Here is a 20,919-nt window from a genome sequence, read left to right as displayed (position 1 = left end):
AATGTAAACAAAGATGGCTGATTCCGATTAATTGTTTGTTGTTCTGTTAAACGCAGTCATTCCAAATCAAGTTGTCACGTCAACATTTGTCTTGTATTTACATTTGCCTCAAATGCTTTGAGCTCTGAACTGACACAATCCGAGTGGGATGAATCCGATTTCCCACTTTCCTCGAATGCAGCATTTATCCTCGGTGAAATGACGCTCTACGTTCATTGAAAATCATTGGAATTTAGATGATTGTAATTTGGTTTGTGGGAATTGTTTTTGATTTGGAATAGTGATAAAATCTGGTTTGATTTCTTTAACAATATGCCTGGTTTGTATGCTAATCACAGGCAAAAGCAATACAAAATGAAGCCTTGCTTTGCCCGGATGTACGGAATTGTCAATGCATGATCCGGACAGCAGAGGGCGTTTGTGAGGGGAGGAGCAGATTAATGTATTGACGTGTTCCTGTCTCGTCTGTGCATAATATGTACTACATATGAAGCCAACCAAGTAAAACAAAGTACTGTCTTCTTCAAAGTTACAGTTTGGTTCTTGAGAACCCACAACAAAAACAATAGTGGACTGCTTGCAAAACATTCTGACCAGATGTGACTTGTACTGCTTAAATAGTGTTTTGTTTTGTGTTTTTAAACTGCTGTGTCTCCTTGAACTCATCTGGATTAAAACGCCACACCAGTGTAACCAAACATTATTTTATTATCTTAAAAAGTAACACAATTTCCCATAGGGTATCACATACACTACAACAATGGTAACACCAGTACTAACATCAAAGGGACTTCCAGATATTATAGACATTTTTTTCTTTAAAAAAAAAAAAATCCCTCTTTTTATTGTTTAAATTAGTTGACTAGGCATGACAGATAAACATCATTTACAGGTATGTCACCATTTGAAGCAATGTTATTGTTGAACCTCAAGTTTAAGAACCCACTGCCGATGTTAAGGGAAGACATTTCATGGACTGTCAGTGTAATAAAAAAAAATAAAAAATAAAAAAAAATTAAAAAAGGGATGGAAGGTTATATTTGACCTGTGGCTGGATGATGGAAGGGATGGCCTGTGGGCCAGTCAGTAGTAGGGAGGATTGGGGCAGGGGCAGTGCAAATATCAGACGTGAGGTACCACACCTTTTGACCCCCACCATGCAAGAGACTACAGCCCTATTTTACAGGTGGAACTCGAGGTTGGACCCCTGAACTCAGTGGTTAAGCCAACATTAGTGGTACGATCGAGGCTGACTGTCATTTTACAAAACAGGTGAGCCCACTAAATTGTAATGATCGAATAGAAATTTGACCATGACTGTGTCTAATTGAAAGAATGTGGAACCAAGCAATAGTAGGTACAGATGATTTACATTCCCTCAGGAGAGGTAGACTTAGCACTAGAGCCCAACTGCAATTATGTTATTAAGGACTAAAGGCCGAGTGGTCTGGTTTTAGAGGAGACTGCTTTAAGGGATTTCAGATCAAATAACTACATTGCACTAGAACCATATTGCATTGCAGTGCTCCAATAAAGTACCTCAAAGTAGTGATGGGAAAATGAAGCTTCATGTAGCGCTTGGGATTTTTTTTTTCTCCTCTAGATGGTGCTTATGGTTTTAACTATAAAAGGCTAGTGCAGTGCTTCTCAAATAGTGGGGCAGGCCCCCCCCACCCCCCAGGGAGGCGCGAGGCTCCATCAAGGGGGGGCGCGTTTGACCTCGGGGAACGTGCTTTTTTATTTTTTTTATATTGATTTTTTTTTTTTACTGTCCTAGAATAAAGTGCAATTGCACCTCCACTACATTAGGGGTCAGTGGCGCTCTGATTATTGGCAGAGTGTGCGCAGGGAGCATTCGCTCGGTGGTGTAGGGGTTTTGTTTGCACCGAGCATGCGCGCTTTGCACACAGCAAAAACAAAAACAAAAAAAAATCGGCACAAATTAATTTATATTTTGGTTTTGCAGATTTTTTTTTTTTTTTTTTTTTTTTAAATATTGTGCTCCTGAGTTAATGTTGGTGATCAGTCTGAATGCATTATTTATTGATTTTATGTAATTTTATTTTTCCGTATCATATGGTTTGACATGGTCAGTCAAAAAATGTTTATAGTTTAAGGATTTAATTTTATTTTTGAATTTCAAATGCACTTAATCTTTTCTGTTACAGTTAATAAAGTTATTCTTTGTAAGTTGGTCCATATTTCTTTCTTTTTTTTAATTCTCTTATACGTTAATACTGATACAGTGTTATGCACAGGTGTGCTTATAACAATTTTATAGACAATTGATACTATTTATAGTCGCGTTGGGGGCGACGAGATGTTTTCTTCTTACTCTTGTGGGGCATGACAGAAATTAATTGAGAAGCACTGGGCTAGTGCAACAGAAATGGATTACATTTCCATTTCAGCAATCAAGCACCATCTAGAGGAGTAAAAAAATAAATAAAAAAAATAAAAAATAATATATATATATATATATATATATATATATATATATGTATGTGTATATATATATGTATGTTAGGGGTGTGAATTGCCTAGTACCTGACGATTCGATTCGTATCACGATTCACAGGTCACGATTCGATTCGATTAATCCCGATACGAATTTATAAGTCGATTGTTGCGATTTTTTTTCATTCAAATTTAGAAAATACTAATCAGTAAGCTTGTAGAGTGTAAGATTTATATGAAAATTTATTATTTATTTATCTGAAATTTCAGTCTTATAGAGGTTGTAATCTGTTTCATGTTTGAACAGCATTAAAATAAAATATTAATGCTTAATGTTCCGTTCATATAACATTCTTCCATGCTCAAGGTGTGAATCCTAACCCGAAGTCAGACGTTTTGTTGAATATTTTCCATTAAAAATGGAAGTTTAAAAATCGATTCACAAAAAAAAAAAAAAAAAAAGAAAAAAAAAAGAGCAATGATAAGACGTTGAATCGGTAAGACTACCGAATGAACAATTCTGAGCTCTTAAAAAAAAAAAAAAAAAAAAAAAAAAAAAAAAAAAAAATCGATTCAGCCGCCTATTGAATCGATTCGAGAATTGCGCGATGTAGTATCGCGATATATTGCCGAATCGATTTTTTTAACACCCCTAATATATATATATATATATATATATATATATATATATATATATATATATATATATATATATATATATAATCGCAAGGTTCATGAAGCTTCATTTTGGTATTGTACCAAACTGAACTGTATTGTTGGGTGGAGGCTTTATTAACTAGCAATTTAAACCTCTTCCGGCGGAGTATGTCATTGAAAGTAAAGCACAAAAACATCAGGACTCTGGTACAGAGAAGATAATAAAGCTGTAGTACACCATAAGGTCATTTAAGATATATATTATTGTTTGGCGTTCTAGAGAGCTGTAAGTGGAACTTTACAATGTGCGTCTCCCCAATCTGCGATGACATCCCCCCCCCCCCCCCCCCGGCTCACTCGCTTATTAGCAGCTACGCTATGACAGTTGGTGAACAAAAGCAAATAAAAGGTCAGGGAGTCCAGCACTCGGATGTGTAATGTGTACTGTATGTATGTGCAGACATTCACAGGCCAGAGGCTGATGACGGTGTGATCATGGAAAGGACGGGCTGTGTTTTTGCTGTTGTGGAGGTAGTTGAAGAGGAGCTTGTAGGAGGACAACATCAGGATGGCTGACAAACTTCCTGAGCCTGCAGAAGGATGCATCTCAGACCAGGACTGGACTGATAGCATCATTGGCCAGCCCGACTCGTTTCAGCTTAGGCTTAAAAATCTATCTAGCACACTATGACACAAATAAGTCACTGTGTCCTCCTGCTCAGTGTGTTATGTGAAACCAATATAATTCTCCAATGGGATATAGAACCACTGCCATGAGCATGTAGGTGAAATGATCACTAGTAAGCAGCCATTTAATACTATATTCCAACTATATCAACACTCCTTACTGTGATTATCATTATGACCACCACTGACCATAATGCATTTTAGCACCATGAGTGAGCATGGCTCAGGAATTTCAGAACTCAACTCATAAAGTGGATATTAATGTTTTTTTCATTTTTGTATGAATACATACTGAAATAAAACAAAATCACAACCCTGCTCTCTGTGAACAACACTTAGATGGATTCAAGTTCATTTTCAAAACCATACGATCCCCAAATCCAAATGGACATTCAAGATACCAGCATGGCTGCTCATTTTGCATTCAAATCTCACGCTCTGCATGCGTTCATGTCATGGAATCAACTTTTAGCAGGCTAGGAAACCATCACAATTATTCATGTCCACTGAATGCTTCTGCAACTATTTCAAGTCTGTTCCCCACTATCTTATTTATTCCCGTCGTTGTACAACATACTCAACACAATAGATTTTTCTATCAATCTTGACTATCACATCAGATTAATCAAAACCCAAGATGCCTTTTAATAACCTGCAGTAGTCATAGCCACAGTTGTTTTTTAAACTTAATTGTATCAGATTTCATGTCTGTGTTTAATGCCATAATGAGCAGTTAGAATGGGTTTAGTACATGGTTAATATTGAGAATTTTCCATTTTTAGTTTTTCAATATATGGCAGAACTTGCATGCTCAAAAGTTAGTGAAACAATTGAATCACCAACAAATTCTTAGGCCATCCTGTACAACAATTTATTGTTTTGTTAGCATTAAATGTGGGTCTAAGTTTACAATAACCTGTATAAAGGTCGTTTTAAAAACATATACCAATAAAAATGTAGAATACCGGCGTAACCGAAAAAAAGTGTTTTGTGTGTGTGAAATGTGGTATGCCACCACCTGAAGGACATAAGGCAATTAGCATTTAATGTTATGAGGACGTCTTCAACAAGTTTTGATCCACTGCACACTCAACCTCCCCTTTTTCTAATCAGTTAATTACTTGTGGAATTTAAAATGAAAAAAAACAAACAGACGGTAGTTTTACAAGAACAAATAGTCCAAATGTAATCCACAAACATTTATTAAATGCTTTATTTTAATGCATGTAGTTATCTTTACTGCTGTAAAACAACCTTTGCTACCTTTATGTTAATGGTCTTAGACAGCACTAATATATATATATATATATATATATATATATATATATATATATATATATATGAATACTAATTGTATTTATCACTAATTGACTGAATACTAATTGTAAGGCCTAAGCCCACAGTACTGTATGTGCAGTAGACATGTGGCAGCAGCATCCAGTGGACGTAATGAATAAGAGAGAAAGAAGGAAGGTCTCTGGTTTGGATCCATAAATGAAGGAAACAGACCTAACTAAAAGCTGGCGTCGTTGTTCAGGCTGTTCTTATGAACAGAACACAACAGAAGCAAGAAATTGTTGGCGCATTTGCAACTTCCTCACCTCTGGTAACCTCACTGTTATTCAATTTATACACAGTGGTACCTCTACTTACGAAATTAATTGGTTCTGAAAGAAAGCTCTTAAGTAGAAAATTTTGTAAGTAGAGACGCATGTTCCATGTAAATGCCCTAATCCGTTCCAAGCCTCCCAAAATTCAGACATAAATGTTTTATATCACATAAAAATGCATCAAAACATGTAACAAATACACGTTACAATTAGATTATTGCACAATAAATGAGAGCTGTGCATAATGTAAAAAACTAAGAATAAAAATGATGGTTATTTACCTTTTTAACTGCTGCCCTCATCATCTTTTTTTTGCCCTCTTTTTGGTTCATGTTCTCTCTCAGAAGTGTTTTTGCCTGGTGTTTTGTAAAGAACTTATCCAAGGATGTTTTTTTTTTTTTAATCACTCACTCACCCACCATCAAGGATAGTGACGGTTCCACTCATTCACCTGGAGCCCTTGTTTTTGTTTTGTTTTTAACAATGCTTGGAAAATGTCCAAGGCAAACATCATCATAGTGAGCGATCGCCCGAATGGTGAACACTTTTTCTGGGTGATTCTTTTCAATAAATTCCAAAACTTGATGGAAACTTCGGATATGGCGAGGCATCTTTTTCCAAAAAAGGCCCGTCTCGTCGCAATTAAAAACTTACTGTGCAACGTAGCCTTCTTCAATCACCAATTGTTTGAATTTTTGCACAAATTTGTCGGCTGTTAGTTAAGATTTACGTAAAACTAACTAAACACCTCATGGCCCGAGGGGCGAATGACGAGGACGCTACATAGACACATTCTATTATGTATCTATGGTCAAATACGGTACAGGTCCCTCTTACCCAATGGGATGCCAGGAAGATGCCAGTAATAGCCAATGGCAGAGCAGCTCTAAGTATGTTGCGTTCAGGAAACTTTGGGAGCTGAGAGTAGCGGCCCATACTGTAGTTTTACCTTTCGTATCCTGAAACTTCTTTCGTAACAAGAGGCAACACTTTCCTGTTGAGGAGTTTCGCAACTTGAAAATTTCGTATGAAGGGACGTTCGTAAGTAGAGGTACCACTGTATGTAGTTCTGAATGTTTGAGAAGTGCCCACACATTGGTCAATCGGGAATCTGACTAACTGTGAAAGACTTCCAGGATTAACTTCCGTGTGTGTCAAGCACAGGAACAGTTCCATCTTCGAACTCCAGCGTCATGGCTGATAAAGCTGAAAACGTTTCAATCCTCAACGAAAAGGAAGCGGTTGGATCCAGATTGTAGGAAATACCATATGTCTGGCTCACATTTTTGATAACTGATGACAATATTCAAGCAAACCGATGAGACAAAGTGCGTTAAAACTGGATCAGTGGTTGTGTGTAGCGTCAGTAACAAAAGTTAGCAGAGCCTCAGACAATTTGGTGTGGAAAGCACACCATAGGACCGAGATGCACTGATATGGAGCAGCTGGAATGGGACTGGAATTATATGACCTGAGATTTCAGATTACTGGTACACAACCATATCCCGCACGTCACACACCCACCAACTCACGCAAACGCAAACACACACGCACAAAGTAGAACCCATGTAAGTGAAAGAACACAACAGCGGCGTGTGAACACAAGGCTATGAAATGACAATGGTTAGTCTGTCCAGTGGCATGTTTGTGTGTCTTATGGTGGTCAAAATTCCTTTGTAAGAATGTGTTTACGTGTGTATTAACAGCTATAGTTCCACAGTGGTCTGGTGGCAGTTCCACTGATTCAGTCAATGTGACAGTCTGCATGTTTAACAGTCCTCGGGGCAGGACTTTCTCTTGTCCTTCCTTGGTCACGGCCTCTAGACGCTGGTGATTGATGCAAGGCAGGCGTTGGGCTTTTGGAGTTTTTCCGGTTGGCTGCCAGCTGGTTCAGGGATGGCGCGGAATGAGAAAGGGGGACCGTTGCTATTTGTAATACCAAGGTGGCCAGGACTCAGAGCCAAATTCTGCCGACGGTTACTCTCCACTATGGACGAGGTGTTGGATGCGAGACTCTCCCTTGTTCTGCAAACACAAACAATGTGAGAATGTATGCAAGTATCCCAGAAAAATCAAAATGGTTTGGACACAAATAACAAGCAGGCAACAGAATTCTAAAAGAAATCTACAGAGGTTCTTCTTTCTACATTTGTTCCTCTTCATTTCAGGAAACATGACCTTGCCCTGTGTTTCCTGATTACCTTCCCTGACCTGATTGTTGACCACCACCTACCTCGCTGTGAGATCCAAACAACTGCGCCTAATTTAAAAGCAGACGTGTAAACACTTCGGCTTCTACAATGTCAAGAGCGGAAGCAAACTGGACATTAGCTATGCTATATGTAAGCTGTGTTGCCCTAAAATGAAAATACTTAATACAAACATGAGAAGTCATGTAACTCAATTATACCTTATGGAAGAGTCGACTGTTGTTATTGCAAGTACGACCAGAGAACAATCGAGGAAGCAATTCCAAAACTGCCAGCCTCATCGGAAAACCGAAAAACAAATTCCGAAGGCCCTCGCGTCATTTATTGCCGTGGATTTGCGTCCTTATTCCGTCGTGGAAAATGAGGGATTTCGGGCCCGGGTATACCAAACAATCCCGACACTATTTCACAGTCACTAGCTAAACACATTCACTTGCTAAACACATTTGAATTGTAGCAATAGCCTGTTGAAAGCGCTTTTAAAAGTAATGTGTTTTGCCATTGGAAGGGATTCTTTGCCAATTAATTGAATCTGCACATAAGTAGGGGGTGGGGCTACAATTTGTTTGCTTTGTTAAAAATACAATTAAGCCATAGGTACAGAATTATACCTTTATGTAGCTCATTGCAGGGTTTTTAGTTTGCTTGACTGTACGAATGCTAGCGCCGTAATCGTAATCACATCGCGAGGTGCCCAAAGATTCTCACCCCTATTAACAAACATGCCAACATTTACCTTGGCGAGTTGAATCCACTGTCAACAGTAACTGAGCTAGAGTCCATACTGTCCAGTCTGGCAGAGTGCACTGACTGTTGATTCTGACCAGGCTCTGGAAGGTTCTCTTTAGCACCAGGGAAGGTGAGGGTTCTTTCAAACCTTCTCTGTAGATCCCTCTCCTTCTCTCTCTCCAACAGCCACTGCATGGTGCCTGCTCCGCCACTTCCCATTCCACCAACACCTCCTCCAGATTTGCCGTCCTCTCCTCTACTTTTACTTCCTCCCTCCTCGAGTTCGTCGTCATCTGAAACATTGTAATAGTCAAAGGAGGCCTCTGCAGCACCGGTTGTGGGTTCGCTCCCCTGTATGGAAGCGGAGGGAGTTGCAACCAGAGGTTTGGGAGCATCAAAGGCCTCCTGGGAATCAAGTGCATCGCAGGATGAAGACAGAGTGGAGGAGGCAAGGACAGGGGTTTTCCTCAAGGAGCTGTATCCTGGCAAAGGAAGGCTAGGAGGTGGTTTGAAGAGCGTATCTTTACTAAAAATCTCCTTACGTTTTTCTTGACCACAGGAGGCACTGTGGGGAGGTCGCGCATTCGAAAGAGGGGGATCTGGCATCGAGAGAGGTATTGGAGGCAGGCTGCCACCTTTAGGTCCCACTTTTAAGAATTCCTCCATTTCTGGAGGATGCGGTGTTTGTCTTTCCGTTTGCCTGTCAGTGCAGCCCAATTTCAACCCATCTTGGCTACTTTTGCCAAGAGTTCCCAGTGGGCTTGGGGCTGTGAGTATAGCCTCAGAAGAACCAGAGCACTGGAAGTAACCATCAGGAGGGACAGAGTTGTGCTGTGGTTTAGGAGAGTATGCTGGCAGACTGTCCCGACTCTTACATTTCTCTAAACTCCGGCCACCATCTAACACTAGTGATTCCCCAGGCAGCTTTGCCAAGGGGGGAGTGGCATGAGGGTAGTGGCAAGAGCTCTGGTTGGCTCGTAAGGTTCCGTCATCCGTATAGTAACGGCTTCGATCATCGTAGTAACCAGGTGGTCCGATTAAGCCAGCTCCAAGAGGTCCTTTGGAATTCTCCATGGATCTGGAGCGTTCCTTGGCTTTATCGCTTCGTTCATTCCGAGACTTCCTCTCCTGCGTGTGTGAGTGTGAGCGGTGGACTTTGGAGTGGTGCGCTGATGGGCCGTGGCTCGGCTCAGGGAAAGGCATTTCTGTCCGTCGCTTAGCCAGCTCTCCAGACACGTCCCATTCTGGCGTGACGGGTAGGTGGGAGGCGTCAAGGATGTTGGGGTTGCTATGTGCCAGATGAAGTCGCGTCCGCTGCCGCTCCATGGCCAGGGCATGTTCCCTCGGTGAGCGAGCCAGTGAGGATGAGTAAGCTCTGTAGTCCCTGTCAGTTAGCTCCAAATGGGAACTCTCACTCTGCTCACCCCTAGACACCCTTGTCTTACTGTGCGAGCGGCTTAGTTTGGTCTGAGACTGCTTCCTATGTCTTCCCCCACTTCTTCTACTTCTTGAACTGTGATTGGCTGACGACGCTTTGCTCCTCTGTGCACGCTCTTCTTCAAGACGCTTCATGACTGCCGTGTGCCGGGCAAGGTTCTCCACTGTGAGATCAGGGTTAATTCTGCGGATAATCTCCATCTCTATATGACGCGGGAGCTGGCTGGGTGCCTCTTCATCACGGAGGGGCCACTCTTCAGGGGGGAACTGTGCAGAGAAGGTGGCCAGCTGCTTGGTCTTGTCCTTCTTAAAGCTAAGACGGAAGAGCTTCAAACCGAACTTACGACTCGCCGTACCACTTGCTGGCTGTTTCTCCAGCTCACCTGTTCCTCCTCCACCTCCCCCTCCTCCGCGATGCTTTGTGAGCGTGTCCGTCTTGAAGGGGAACCCGAGGGTGCTGCGGCTCTTTTCTGTGTTGCCTCCCGTTGGCTGAGGAGGCGACTGTGGAGAGTGTGGAGACGAATATGCCTCCCGGTGGTCTTTGGGGGATCTGAGCTGCAGAGTAGTGTGGTGACTAGGGGGGTCGTCTCCACGATGTGTGTTGTTATAAAAGGAATCCACGACTCCACCACCCCCACTGTGGTTCTGGTTGGATTTTGGGTGACTTCGATCTCGCACACCCCCAGAAGTGGATGGGGTGATGGTGCCAGAGAGAGGGGAGGTGCACTGAGTCTGCTGATTCTGCTGCTGATTCTGATGTTGCTGCTGTTGGTGCCGGTCAGCAGATCGCTCATCTAAGTGGTACCACTTGGAGCTGGTTCGAATGAGGCTTGGAGTGATGAAGTACGTTTGAGGAGTTACAATAAAATATCCGTCAGGTGTTGGGTAGATCTTGCGTTCACGGACCAACATGTTAAGTGTGTGGTGCAGGACCTCCTCCGTTGGTGTGGGAACACCTGACAAAAGTTGAAAACAAGAATTAGTTGGACAAGGGGCAATGAACAGAAATCCAATTCATGTGGTATTTTCATTTGCATGGCCACGTTTTGAGTTTAGACAACAAAAATGAATTTCAACTCATTACAACTGCTATGCATCTGCCCATCAAATTCTGATAACACTTGTCCTCATTAGGGTAATGGATGAGCTACAGCCTATCCCAGCTGATTTTGGGCGAGAGGCAGTTTACACCCTGAACAGGTCACCAGCTAAATCCCAGTTGAGGACTCAGGTAACTCAACCGATCATGGCTCATCTTGTAAACGATAGGTAAGCCATGGTTGGTTTGGCTTTTTACTACTGACATTGCAAAATTAGTCAAATATCTCTTTAATGAAACATTTTTTTATTTTCATATATTTTCTTGGACATAATTCCAAAAGGTATGTTTACCACAAACACAACACTCCTTATCACCAAAAGAGCACAATACCTAGAGCAGAACAAGGGTGTGCACGAATTATTACAGTGGCGTGCAAAGTGTTTTCTCATGACCTAAACATGATCAAAAGCAGTAACGTGCAATTACAACTTAAATGAAATTGTACAAGTTTATTTCCAATATACGTTTGTTTTCACTTCATAGCGTGTTTCTTGGCTTAGTTAGGCTTGTTTGTGGGCCTTTTTTTTTTTTTTTTTTTGTGGTATCAGATTTCAGCTTCTATGTTTTGCCACATCAATGCAAACTTCTCAGGGCCTTCAGACTAAGGATTGCTGATCGATGCCAAAATACCCAACCAAATGTCTGGTTATTTCATTTTTTTTTAACCACTTGAACCAATCAGATTTCAGATTTAAATCATTCACTGCCAGCCATTTTCAAAAATTTTAAAATGTTCAATACCCACGTGATATTACGTTCAATAATTATTAGGGGTGTGAATTGCCTCGTACCTGACGATTCGATCCGTATCACGATTCATAGGTCACGATTCGATTCGATACCAATTAATCCCGATATGAATTTACAAGTCGATTGTTGCGATTTTTTTATTCAAATTTAGAAAATACCATTCAGTAAACCTAGAAATGTACACTGTAAGATTTGTATGAAAATGTATTATTGATTGATCTGAAACTTCAGTTTTATAACTGTGAGCCACTGTATTTAACAAATAGGTTGTAACCTTTTTTCATGTTAGAACAGCATTGAAATAAAATATTAAGGTTTAATGTTCCATTAATATAAGATTCTTCCATGCTTAAGGTGTGAAAAAAAATATATGTTTCCATCAAAAATGGATGTTAAAAAAATCGATTCGGCTGCCTATTGAATCAATTCGAGAATTGCATGCTGTAGTATCGCAATATATTGCCAAATTGATTTTTTTAACACCCCTAATAATTATATATAAACCGAATCTACCAAATGACAGAATAGACCCCCCTACTTTTTGACTCGTCCCGTTCTTTTATAATTGACAGCAGAAAAATGTAGGGTGCACAAAATACAGCCATTTCTCCCATGGACTCTGAAACTGTTTATTTTGTATAAAATGGGGCAATGATGTCATCTACCGATGGTTGGGCATCAGTAAAGTTGTTTTCAAGTTTGACATTTACAGTGGAGCATAATCAGATCCTCCTCCATTTATCCCCGCTCTAAAAAAAAAATATAAAATTGACAAGTATACTTGTCAAAGGCAGTGAATGAGTTTTAATTAAAAAAAAAAAATATCCAGGAAAAATGCATCAGGGGATGTCAACATGTTTCCGTCCTCTGTTCACAGCTACTTAAGTGGGATTCATTACGTGAAGCTGGGAGAGGACGATTGCCAGACATAATAATTAACTCATTCACTGCCTTTGACAAGTATACTTGTCAATTGTATTTTTTAGAGCGGTGCTAAATGGGGGCGAATCTGAGCATGCTCCACTGGAAATATCAAACTTGGAAACAACTTTACTGATGCCCAACCACCGGTAGATGACATCATTGCCCCATTTTATAGGAAATAAACACAGTTTCAGAGTCCATGGGAGAAATGGCTGTATTTTGGCAAACCTACATTTTTCTGCTGTCAATTATAAAAGAACGGGACGGGACAAAAAGTAGGGAGTCTATTCTGTTATTTGGTAGATTCGGTTTATATATAATTATTGAATGTAATATCACGTGAGTATTGGAAATGTAAAAATTTTCTATAATGACTGGCAGTGAATGAGTTAAAAAAAAATAAAATAAAATAATTTTCAAGACGGACTTTTAAAAAACCTGGATATTGTGAGGATAAGTCGGCCAACGCTTGTTTCAACCCAGTCAAGGACTTATTTGCCACTTTCACAGCGGCAACAAAAACATAGCTGAGCGAAGGTCCCCTTCTGACAGGCAGGGAATTTTTAAATCCACTGTATATTTTTGATTACATACAAAAACCAACAAACAAAACACTGCTAAAATTACTGATATGTTGTCGACTGAGCAAATATGCCTAACAGATGATGTACATAACATTCTAGTCAAAAGCTGACCGAGTTGGAGGCCCCGGGGTATACACAAACAATAATCTTATGAAATGAGTATTTGTTTACAGTTAGCTGTTGAGTTAATCTGCAACACTGTTCAAATCTTAAAATGTCGTCCAATCACGTGCTTGTCAGAAAATATTGCAATATTACTTCTAGGCCATACTGCTCCTAACGGAAAGGTCAAAGCCCAAATTTCTTCTTCTCCTCCTCCCCCCTCTCCTTCTCCCTCTCTCTCTCCCTCTCCCTCCCTTTATCAGTCTGGAAGTATTACTGACACTTACATCACAGCAGCCTCTTGGCCCAGGCAGTATGATGCAACTTGATGCACATAGACGAGCTGCTGCTGCAGTGCGCATGTATGCATTCATGCAACTCTGCACATGCAACAACTTTTCATTCTTTTGCATTTATTTACGAAAGACGTAATTATAAAATGTTAAACTCTCACCAAATCATCCATTCGCAAACAACAGTGGGCTACTAAGCATAAGGTGAAAAGATGTCTCCTCATAATGATACAATTTGCACAGTAAACATAACATACTTTCAGTCGAATGCTATACAAGTACTTTTTTTTTTCTTAACCACCTGTATTTTAACTGAATATCAGAACGTCTCATAGTCTGAGGAAAACACTACAACTAAAAAAAAAAAACTAAACTAAAAAATACTCTTACTCACTACTCATCTGCGGGAAATAGGAATGTGTGTAGCTGCTCATCCAACAGGTGGACGACTACTGCGGCAAAGGTTGCCGTCATGCTTGTGAAATCAAGAAACGGGCAACAGAATTGGAAAATTACTACCAGCACTTTTCCGTGTGAATGGACAAGTACAGCCGCAGCTTGGTCACATCCAGCTGAGTGAACGCTGGTGTGTTTTTGAACGCCGCTACTCCCCGCTACTAAGTTTTTTTAAGTTCATACATAATGTGTGGACCTTGTATTTGTGGTTGAATGAGTGAACAATCAATCCATATTCAAACTGTCAGACATTACATGTCATCGAGTGTTGAGGTGTGGATGAGTTACGGCTAGAGGCTAGCTTACCTGCTACCTGTTGCTACTTCCCTGTTCCACTACTCCAGTCCGGCAATGTGGATTAGCTGTGTGTGGCTTGTTTTGTGCTGGTTCGTCCTGTCTGCTCTCTCAACCATCTATCGGCAGCGCTTTACCAGTATGTAGCCACTGAGTTCAAACTACTTTAATCCACACGGTCCACCACCACCAGTTCTGCGCCAACACCCGGACATCCTCTACATGCCCCGGCGGAGATCCACTCACCGGGGCTTACGCCGCAACTACCAGGTCATTCTGGTCCAACGCTCGCAGCCCTCACAAGAACATCAGACGCCGTGCGGATCTCTCTGTGTTGACCCGCGTCCCGAGGTCGGCTAGCCTGACTGTCGCTAGCAACTGCACTTCTGTCAACATCGGCCTGCTGAACATCCGCTCCCTCACGAGTAAGGGCCAGCTCGTCCAAGACCTCCTGACAGTGAGTTTGACATTTCGTGTCGAACTGAGACCTGGCAGCAACCTAATGACTACGGTACTCTCAAAGAAGCTACTCCACCGGACTTTGTTTACCATGTCGTACCTCGCATGATTGGGAGAGTAGGTGGTCTTGCGTGATATTCCATTAGGACTGGAAATCTACGCCCGTAAATGTGCCTGTTTTTTTTGTTTTTTTTAATCTTTCTAAGCTACCATTATACAGCTCTCTGGATCAATGGGCTCTTTGCACAGCTTGACTACTTCCTGAACTGAATACCACACCTTTGTTTCCTGTTTTTCATGAGTGGACAAACTGATTAATCCAGGTGTGTCTGGCCAATGTCGTTGTAGTTAATGAGATCAGGCACACCTGGATTAATAAGCTTGTCCACTCATGAAAGACAGGAAATGAATGAGTGGTGTTGAATTCAGGGAGTATTGGATTTGTGCAAAAGCCCATTGCCACACGTATTGCCACCATCTACCGACCACCCAAACCAAACTAGGATTTTTATCACCAATATTACTACATTCTTCACTCATCTGTGTACACGCTCACCAAATGCGATTCTGCTGGGAGATTTTAATATCCACATGGACAAATTCAATAACTTACTCACCAAAGACTTTAGCTCCTGTTTGATAAGTTTTGGTTTTCAACAGTTTCAACTTTCCCCACACACAATAAAGGACATATTTTGGATTTAATCTGCTGCACAGGATTATCACCAGTCTCCTCCCATACACAGATCATCTACTGCTTTCATTCAATGTTAACCTGACCTTTTTCAAATCCAACTCACAACGCATTATAAAAAAAATAAATAAATACAAAAATCAAGAATATTAACCCGGACAATCTTGTATCACTGAACAACCTTCCCAGTGCTGATAGTCTTTCTACAACAGATGAGTTTCTTTCGCACTAAAATTCAGACATCCATAACATTCTCAACACCCTGGCCCAACTCAAAACCCAAACTGTTGCCTTCAAATACACAGCACCCTGGTTCATCCCTACCCTCAGACAACTTAAAGCAAAAGGCCGTCAACTTACAGGAAAACTGGACTCGCTATTCATAGACATATACATAACCCACTTCCTCCAATAAAAGGACTTTCTTCCAATGAAGGTAACGCCAAGACACTCTTTGTACTAATTTCGAAATTCACAAAACTCGTTGACACGCTTCCATCGCCTCTTTATTCCACTGATTTCTGTAATACCTTGGTCTCACTTTTTCCCTCTAAAATCCAACTTATCCACCAGCAACTCACTCCATCATCTACTCCTAACGCTCCTGCTCCATTCTCCCCAGCTTCTACCCACCTGTTATCTGCATTCACCCCCCGTCAACCAAATCTCTACCTTCATTCTGAAATCCAAAACCTCTACCTGTCAACTTGACCCTCTCCCGACTGTTCTTGTTAAAGCCTCTATTCCGGCTCTCATGAACATTATTCAAGCTTCTCTCTCTACCGGCACTGTACCCTCCCATCTCAATACTGTTGCTGTCACTCCCGGCTCCGTTCCTCTCTCACATACTCGTACACAGCGTCATCACCTCCCAACTCGACTACTGCAACTCCCTCATGCCATAAAAAAAAAAACCCTCCATAAACTTCAACTGGTCCAAAACTCAGGCGTTTGTATCATCACACACGGCCCTTCGTAAACCACATCGCACCTGTCTTCCAACAGCTCCACTGGCTTGCCATCACAAACTGCATCCAATACAAAATCCTGTTCCTCACATTCAAAGCCATCCACAACCTCACCCCCACCATACCTGGCCAACCTTATCCATATTGCTACACCTGCCCGCTCTCTCCGTTCCTCCTCCTCTCTCCTCCTCACTGTCCCGCCTGCCCGCTTCGTCACCATAGCACTACTCACACTGACCATAACGGCATTGTCTTTTCTTAATTTATTATTTTATTTTACCTTGTGTTTTTCTTAACATTGTATTTGTATGTTTTTAACTGTTGTTGTAAGGTGACCTTGAGTGTCCAGAAAAGTGCCTATAAATATGTATTATTATTATTATTATTATTATTACTATTATTACTATTATTACTAGGGCTGGGTATTGCCGCCAACCTCACAATACGATACGTATCACAATACAGGCGTCACGATTCGATACATATCGCGATACATATGTATCCCAATACTTGACCTTCAAGGTGATACGTATCCCGATATTTCACATTCATTTAATTGCATTTTATAATAACAGTCATATGCATACCTAAAGGTTATGTTTATTATGCTGGATGACAAAAAATGTTTTTGTTAGTAGCTCTTCTGGTTTACCACCAAGTGGCATGCCTGGTCTAAATGTGCAGACACTGCAGAGCAAGGAGCAGTTTTCACAGACACACCGGGAAAACTTATTAATGGGCATAAGCCGTTATGAGTAAAAATATCAAAGTATTAAAATTACAGCTCTAAAATGTGCTTATTTTGAAATATTTGGGGCTTTTTTTTCATGTAACACATTCTATTTCGTTTTTTAAACAAAATATACGAAAATTGGTATATTAAGACACATGTGCAATGTTAAGTTTCTAAGTAAATAAATGTTGATATTCTTCCTCTGCTTTAATTTTTCTAAGCATGAGACAGTGTCCAATCACTGGTGTGCTATTTTTGCATTAATTGAAGGCAATTAACTTCAAAGACGCTGCTGGTTTTTATTTTTTAGGTACAATGCAAGCTGCAAAGGCAAAAGTTAACTGCCAATTTAAAGTTAACGAGCAATATCGATTCTGACACCTGCGTATCGACACGTGTATTGTAATGAGGCCCGCAACGATATATTGCCGCATCGATTTTTTGAGCACACCCCTAATTATTATTATCTCTTTGACCGCCATAAACGTTTAAAAACGTTCAGTATAATCCTAGGATTGGCCGCCATAGACGTTAATTGACGTCTACTATGTTTTTTTTATGGAAACGGGTGGAGGAAAGCCTTGGGCAGCTGTGCTCCAAGTATCAAGCCGATCGGGTTACTATATGAGTATTCCTGGCCACTAGATGGCTGTGATGAGTCTTTTGGACAAGATCGGGTAGGAGACAACAGTAGAAGAAGAGAGGCTGAGCTAGAGTGTTGAGGGGGAGAGAATGGCTAACTTCGCTAAGGGAGTCAAAAAGGCTACAGATGGCAAGCAGCTCACGCTTGATCCTTATTTTCAAAGCTCAAAAGCATCGACCAGTGCTCAAGAGCACAGTGATGACGGGGTTAAGTCATAGTTGAAGCGGTGACGCGGCCGTTTCGACCACGTCCTAAGGCCCCACCGGCTAGCGATGCTAATAACGTCCTAAGGCCCCACCAGCTAGCGATGCTAACACCGGAGAAAAGTGGTGCACAACCGAGCACGTCTGCACAGATGACGTTTCATCGGACGATGATGACTACTATGGGTCCGATGCAAGACAGTCTTGGACAGTCTTCCAAAGAACGTGAAGGTAAGCGCTAACATGCTAAGAGATTGCTAGTAAGATTACTTTTCGGGCGATCTGCAAGCAGCGTGTGTAAATGTGCTGATATACACTAAAACATCTATTACCTATACAAACGTGAATGTATATTTTATAGATCGTGCTCACAGCAACGTCCGACCGCTGGTTCTACGACAAAGAAAGGTCAAAACAAAACAAAACAAAAAAATTGTTTCAATACACCGCAACAATAAAAGTAAAGTCTTTCGATAGTATTGTAATTGTATATGTTTCTTTCAGCTCCTCCTCATAGGGCCCAAAGTGACCTCTCACAGTGAGCAGAACAAAGGTAAAAAGAAAAGATTCTCCACAGCACTAATAAAATATTTGATGGTAAACGTCTTCTATAATTTACAGAATGTGCATCAACCAATACACCCAAGAAAAAAAGGTAAACATATGCACACACACACACATTGCATCACACTGCTCTAAAATGATATGATATTGAAATGTATATTTGCAGATCCCAAAGATTCTGGCTTGCTTGAAGTTGATGAATTCGGCTGGCAGCCAACCATCTTCCCCTTTGCTGCAAAACCAGGACCAAGGGATGCTGCAGCAGAGCTGAATTCCCACCTGCCAGCTGACATCCTGGAGCTCTTCATCACGGATTAACTTCTCCAGCACATCGTTCATCATACCAACCTCTACGCAAATCAGTCCATGCAGAAGCAGACTGACAAAAACTGTTGCGCACGTGTAAATAGTTTGCAAAGAGTTTTCCAAATTGTTTGTTCTGATTGCTACTGTTGCATGTAAATAAACTGTTATTGTGCAATCAAAAAACATTTTTTATTGTTGGGGTAGTGTTTTATAGAAGTTTAGGTGTTTGTAGAATCACTCATGCAAAAAAAAAAAAGTGCCAAATTCACTAGAGTGCATGAAATAACATCGTTTCACAAAAAGCTTGATTTCTCCGTATTTTGGAAGAAAATAGAGGATTTGGGTGAAACGAAGCTGTTTTCTATTGTTGATTACTGAAGATCCGAATAAGGTAGAAACAAACTTTTTTTTTTAGATGAAAGATGAGACTTCAATCTTTCATTTGGTAGTATCCGCGTTTCCATAGTCCTAACACATTTTCTGTGGAGCTTGAAAGATCGGTAAAATTCTGTAAATCAGCTGGCAGTATGGGGTTACCTTTTCCGAAAATGGCTGGCAGTCAAAGAGTTATAAAACACTGACTATTTCAACCCCCAATGACAACTGCCAGACAGACAGCTGTGTGTGTTTGTTTGTGTGTGTGCATGCATGCTTGGCTTTTTTATGTTGCCTTTCATTACATCATGCAGATGCAGTTGCTTTGGTGACATGATGCAAGCTCACTAAAGAGGGAAACCCAGAACCCACTATCACACATGAGAACGGACTCAGCGTGCTCGTGACTGCTTTTGTGTATGTTCATGTCTGACTATAATTCTGCTTAGATTTCAGTTACAACCTCGAAAATTGCACGGAACTAATAGGCTGGATTTACACTTTATGGTTCAAGTGACACAATTCAGACTTTTGTTTTTTTCCTTTTGCTCCCAAGTGGCACAGTTCGGGTATGTGCCAAGGCAGCACATCATAAAAGAAAAAAAAAAAAAAGTAGATACTCTCATTTCATAATTAGGCCTCTTTGGTTCCATTTATACTCCAGGTCCAAGTGATGAATTACGAGTTAATGCCCACACTTTGTTCCACACTACAGTTTTTTGCCCCCCGCAGAGGTTTTGGCATACTGTATTGCATATCGTAAATCTCAGATTAGGAGAATCTAATGTTCTACATCATGAAGCTAGTCTATGATTTGATGTAAATGAAGGAAAAGAAGGATTTTCTGTTGAGAAGAAACTTTGAAATACTGTCGTCAATGCATCCCAAAAAATAATGAAAATGCTTAGCACATCAAGAAAACTTACAGGGGGAGTTTGCAGTAAAAACAAACTACCATATTTTCTGCACTATAAGGCGCACCCATAAGCCTTTAATTTTCTCAAAAACCGACAGTGCGACTTAATCACGTGTCCCTTATATGTGGCTCAATATTGGTTAAGTACGGCTACCATAGTCAGGGGGCGTCACCGAAGTAACAGCAGTTAGAACGGTAGTAACACACCTGAACAAGGCTGGGAAATATTGTAGATATGGATAGTAACGTTGAAACAATATTGAGTTATTGTTATATTGTTAATACGGAACCATATTGTGACTGCACTACCGGTAACTTGTGTTGGGAGTGAACAAAGTTGTCAGAATGCCGGTTTGTATTCAATTACCTGTCATAAATATTGACTGACTCATCTCTTTTGTTCAGATTTCCTTTAGCACAGCTCCATCTATTGCAGGGGTGGCAAACTGCGGTCCTTAAGGGCCGGAGTCCTGCAGGTTTGATAGATTTCCCTACTCGAAGTGCAGCTGATTCCAATTAACAGGCTCGTTATCAGGCTTCTGCAGAGCGTGCTGATGAGCTAATCATGAATCAGCTGTGTTGAAGAAGGGAAATATCCAAAACCTGCAGGACTGCAGCCCTCGAGGACCGGATCTCGCCACCCCTGATCTATTGTACACTTAATGCAACCCCAGCCACTGAAGTAGCTTCTACTCTATGCTCCTTATAATGCGGTGTGCCTTATATTATGGAAAAACGTTTTCATATAGACCAATCATTGAAGGTG

General features: G+C 40.9%; 1 protein-coding gene and 1 long non-coding RNA gene across 4 annotated transcripts in view; one reads left to right on the top strand and one right to left on the bottom strand.

Annotated features, from left to right (window-relative positions):
• Positions 1-3,187: 3,187 nt before the first annotated feature.
• LOC144025670 (storkhead-box protein 2-like) overlaps positions 3,188-20,919 on the bottom strand; it is a 70,131-nt gene continuing 52,399 nt past the window's right edge. For 2 of the 3 annotated variants that reach the window (XM_077531939.1, XM_077531940.1), the window contains exons 3-4: positions 8,358-10,743; positions 3,188-7,436 (exon numbers count right to left, since the gene is read on the bottom strand). In XM_077531939.1, the coding sequence (XP_077388065.1) occupies positions 7,232-7,436; positions 8,358-10,743 (2,591 nt within the window). In that variant the 3' untranslated portion in view covers positions 3,188-7,231. Of the gene's footprint in view, positions 7,437-8,357; positions 10,744-14,538; positions 14,643-20,919 lie in introns of those variants that run through there. The other variant, XM_077531941.1, reaches the window with a different exon arrangement.
• Positions 17,706-18,948, top strand: LOC144025675 (uncharacterized). The gene is made up of 5 exons (XR_013284938.1): positions 17,706-18,223; positions 18,354-18,400; positions 18,497-18,545; positions 18,614-18,647; positions 18,723-18,948. It is a non-coding gene; the product is annotated as an uncharacterized LOC144025675 (long non-coding RNA).

Source organism: Festucalex cinctus, chromosome 9 (assembly GCF_051991245.1).
Source record: "Festucalex cinctus isolate MCC-2025b chromosome 9, RoL_Fcin_1.0, whole genome shotgun sequence".
Classification (NCBI taxonomy): Eukaryota; Metazoa; Chordata; class Actinopteri; order Syngnathiformes; family Syngnathidae; genus Festucalex; species Festucalex cinctus.
This window is presented reverse-complemented; position numbering and strand designations above follow the sequence as displayed.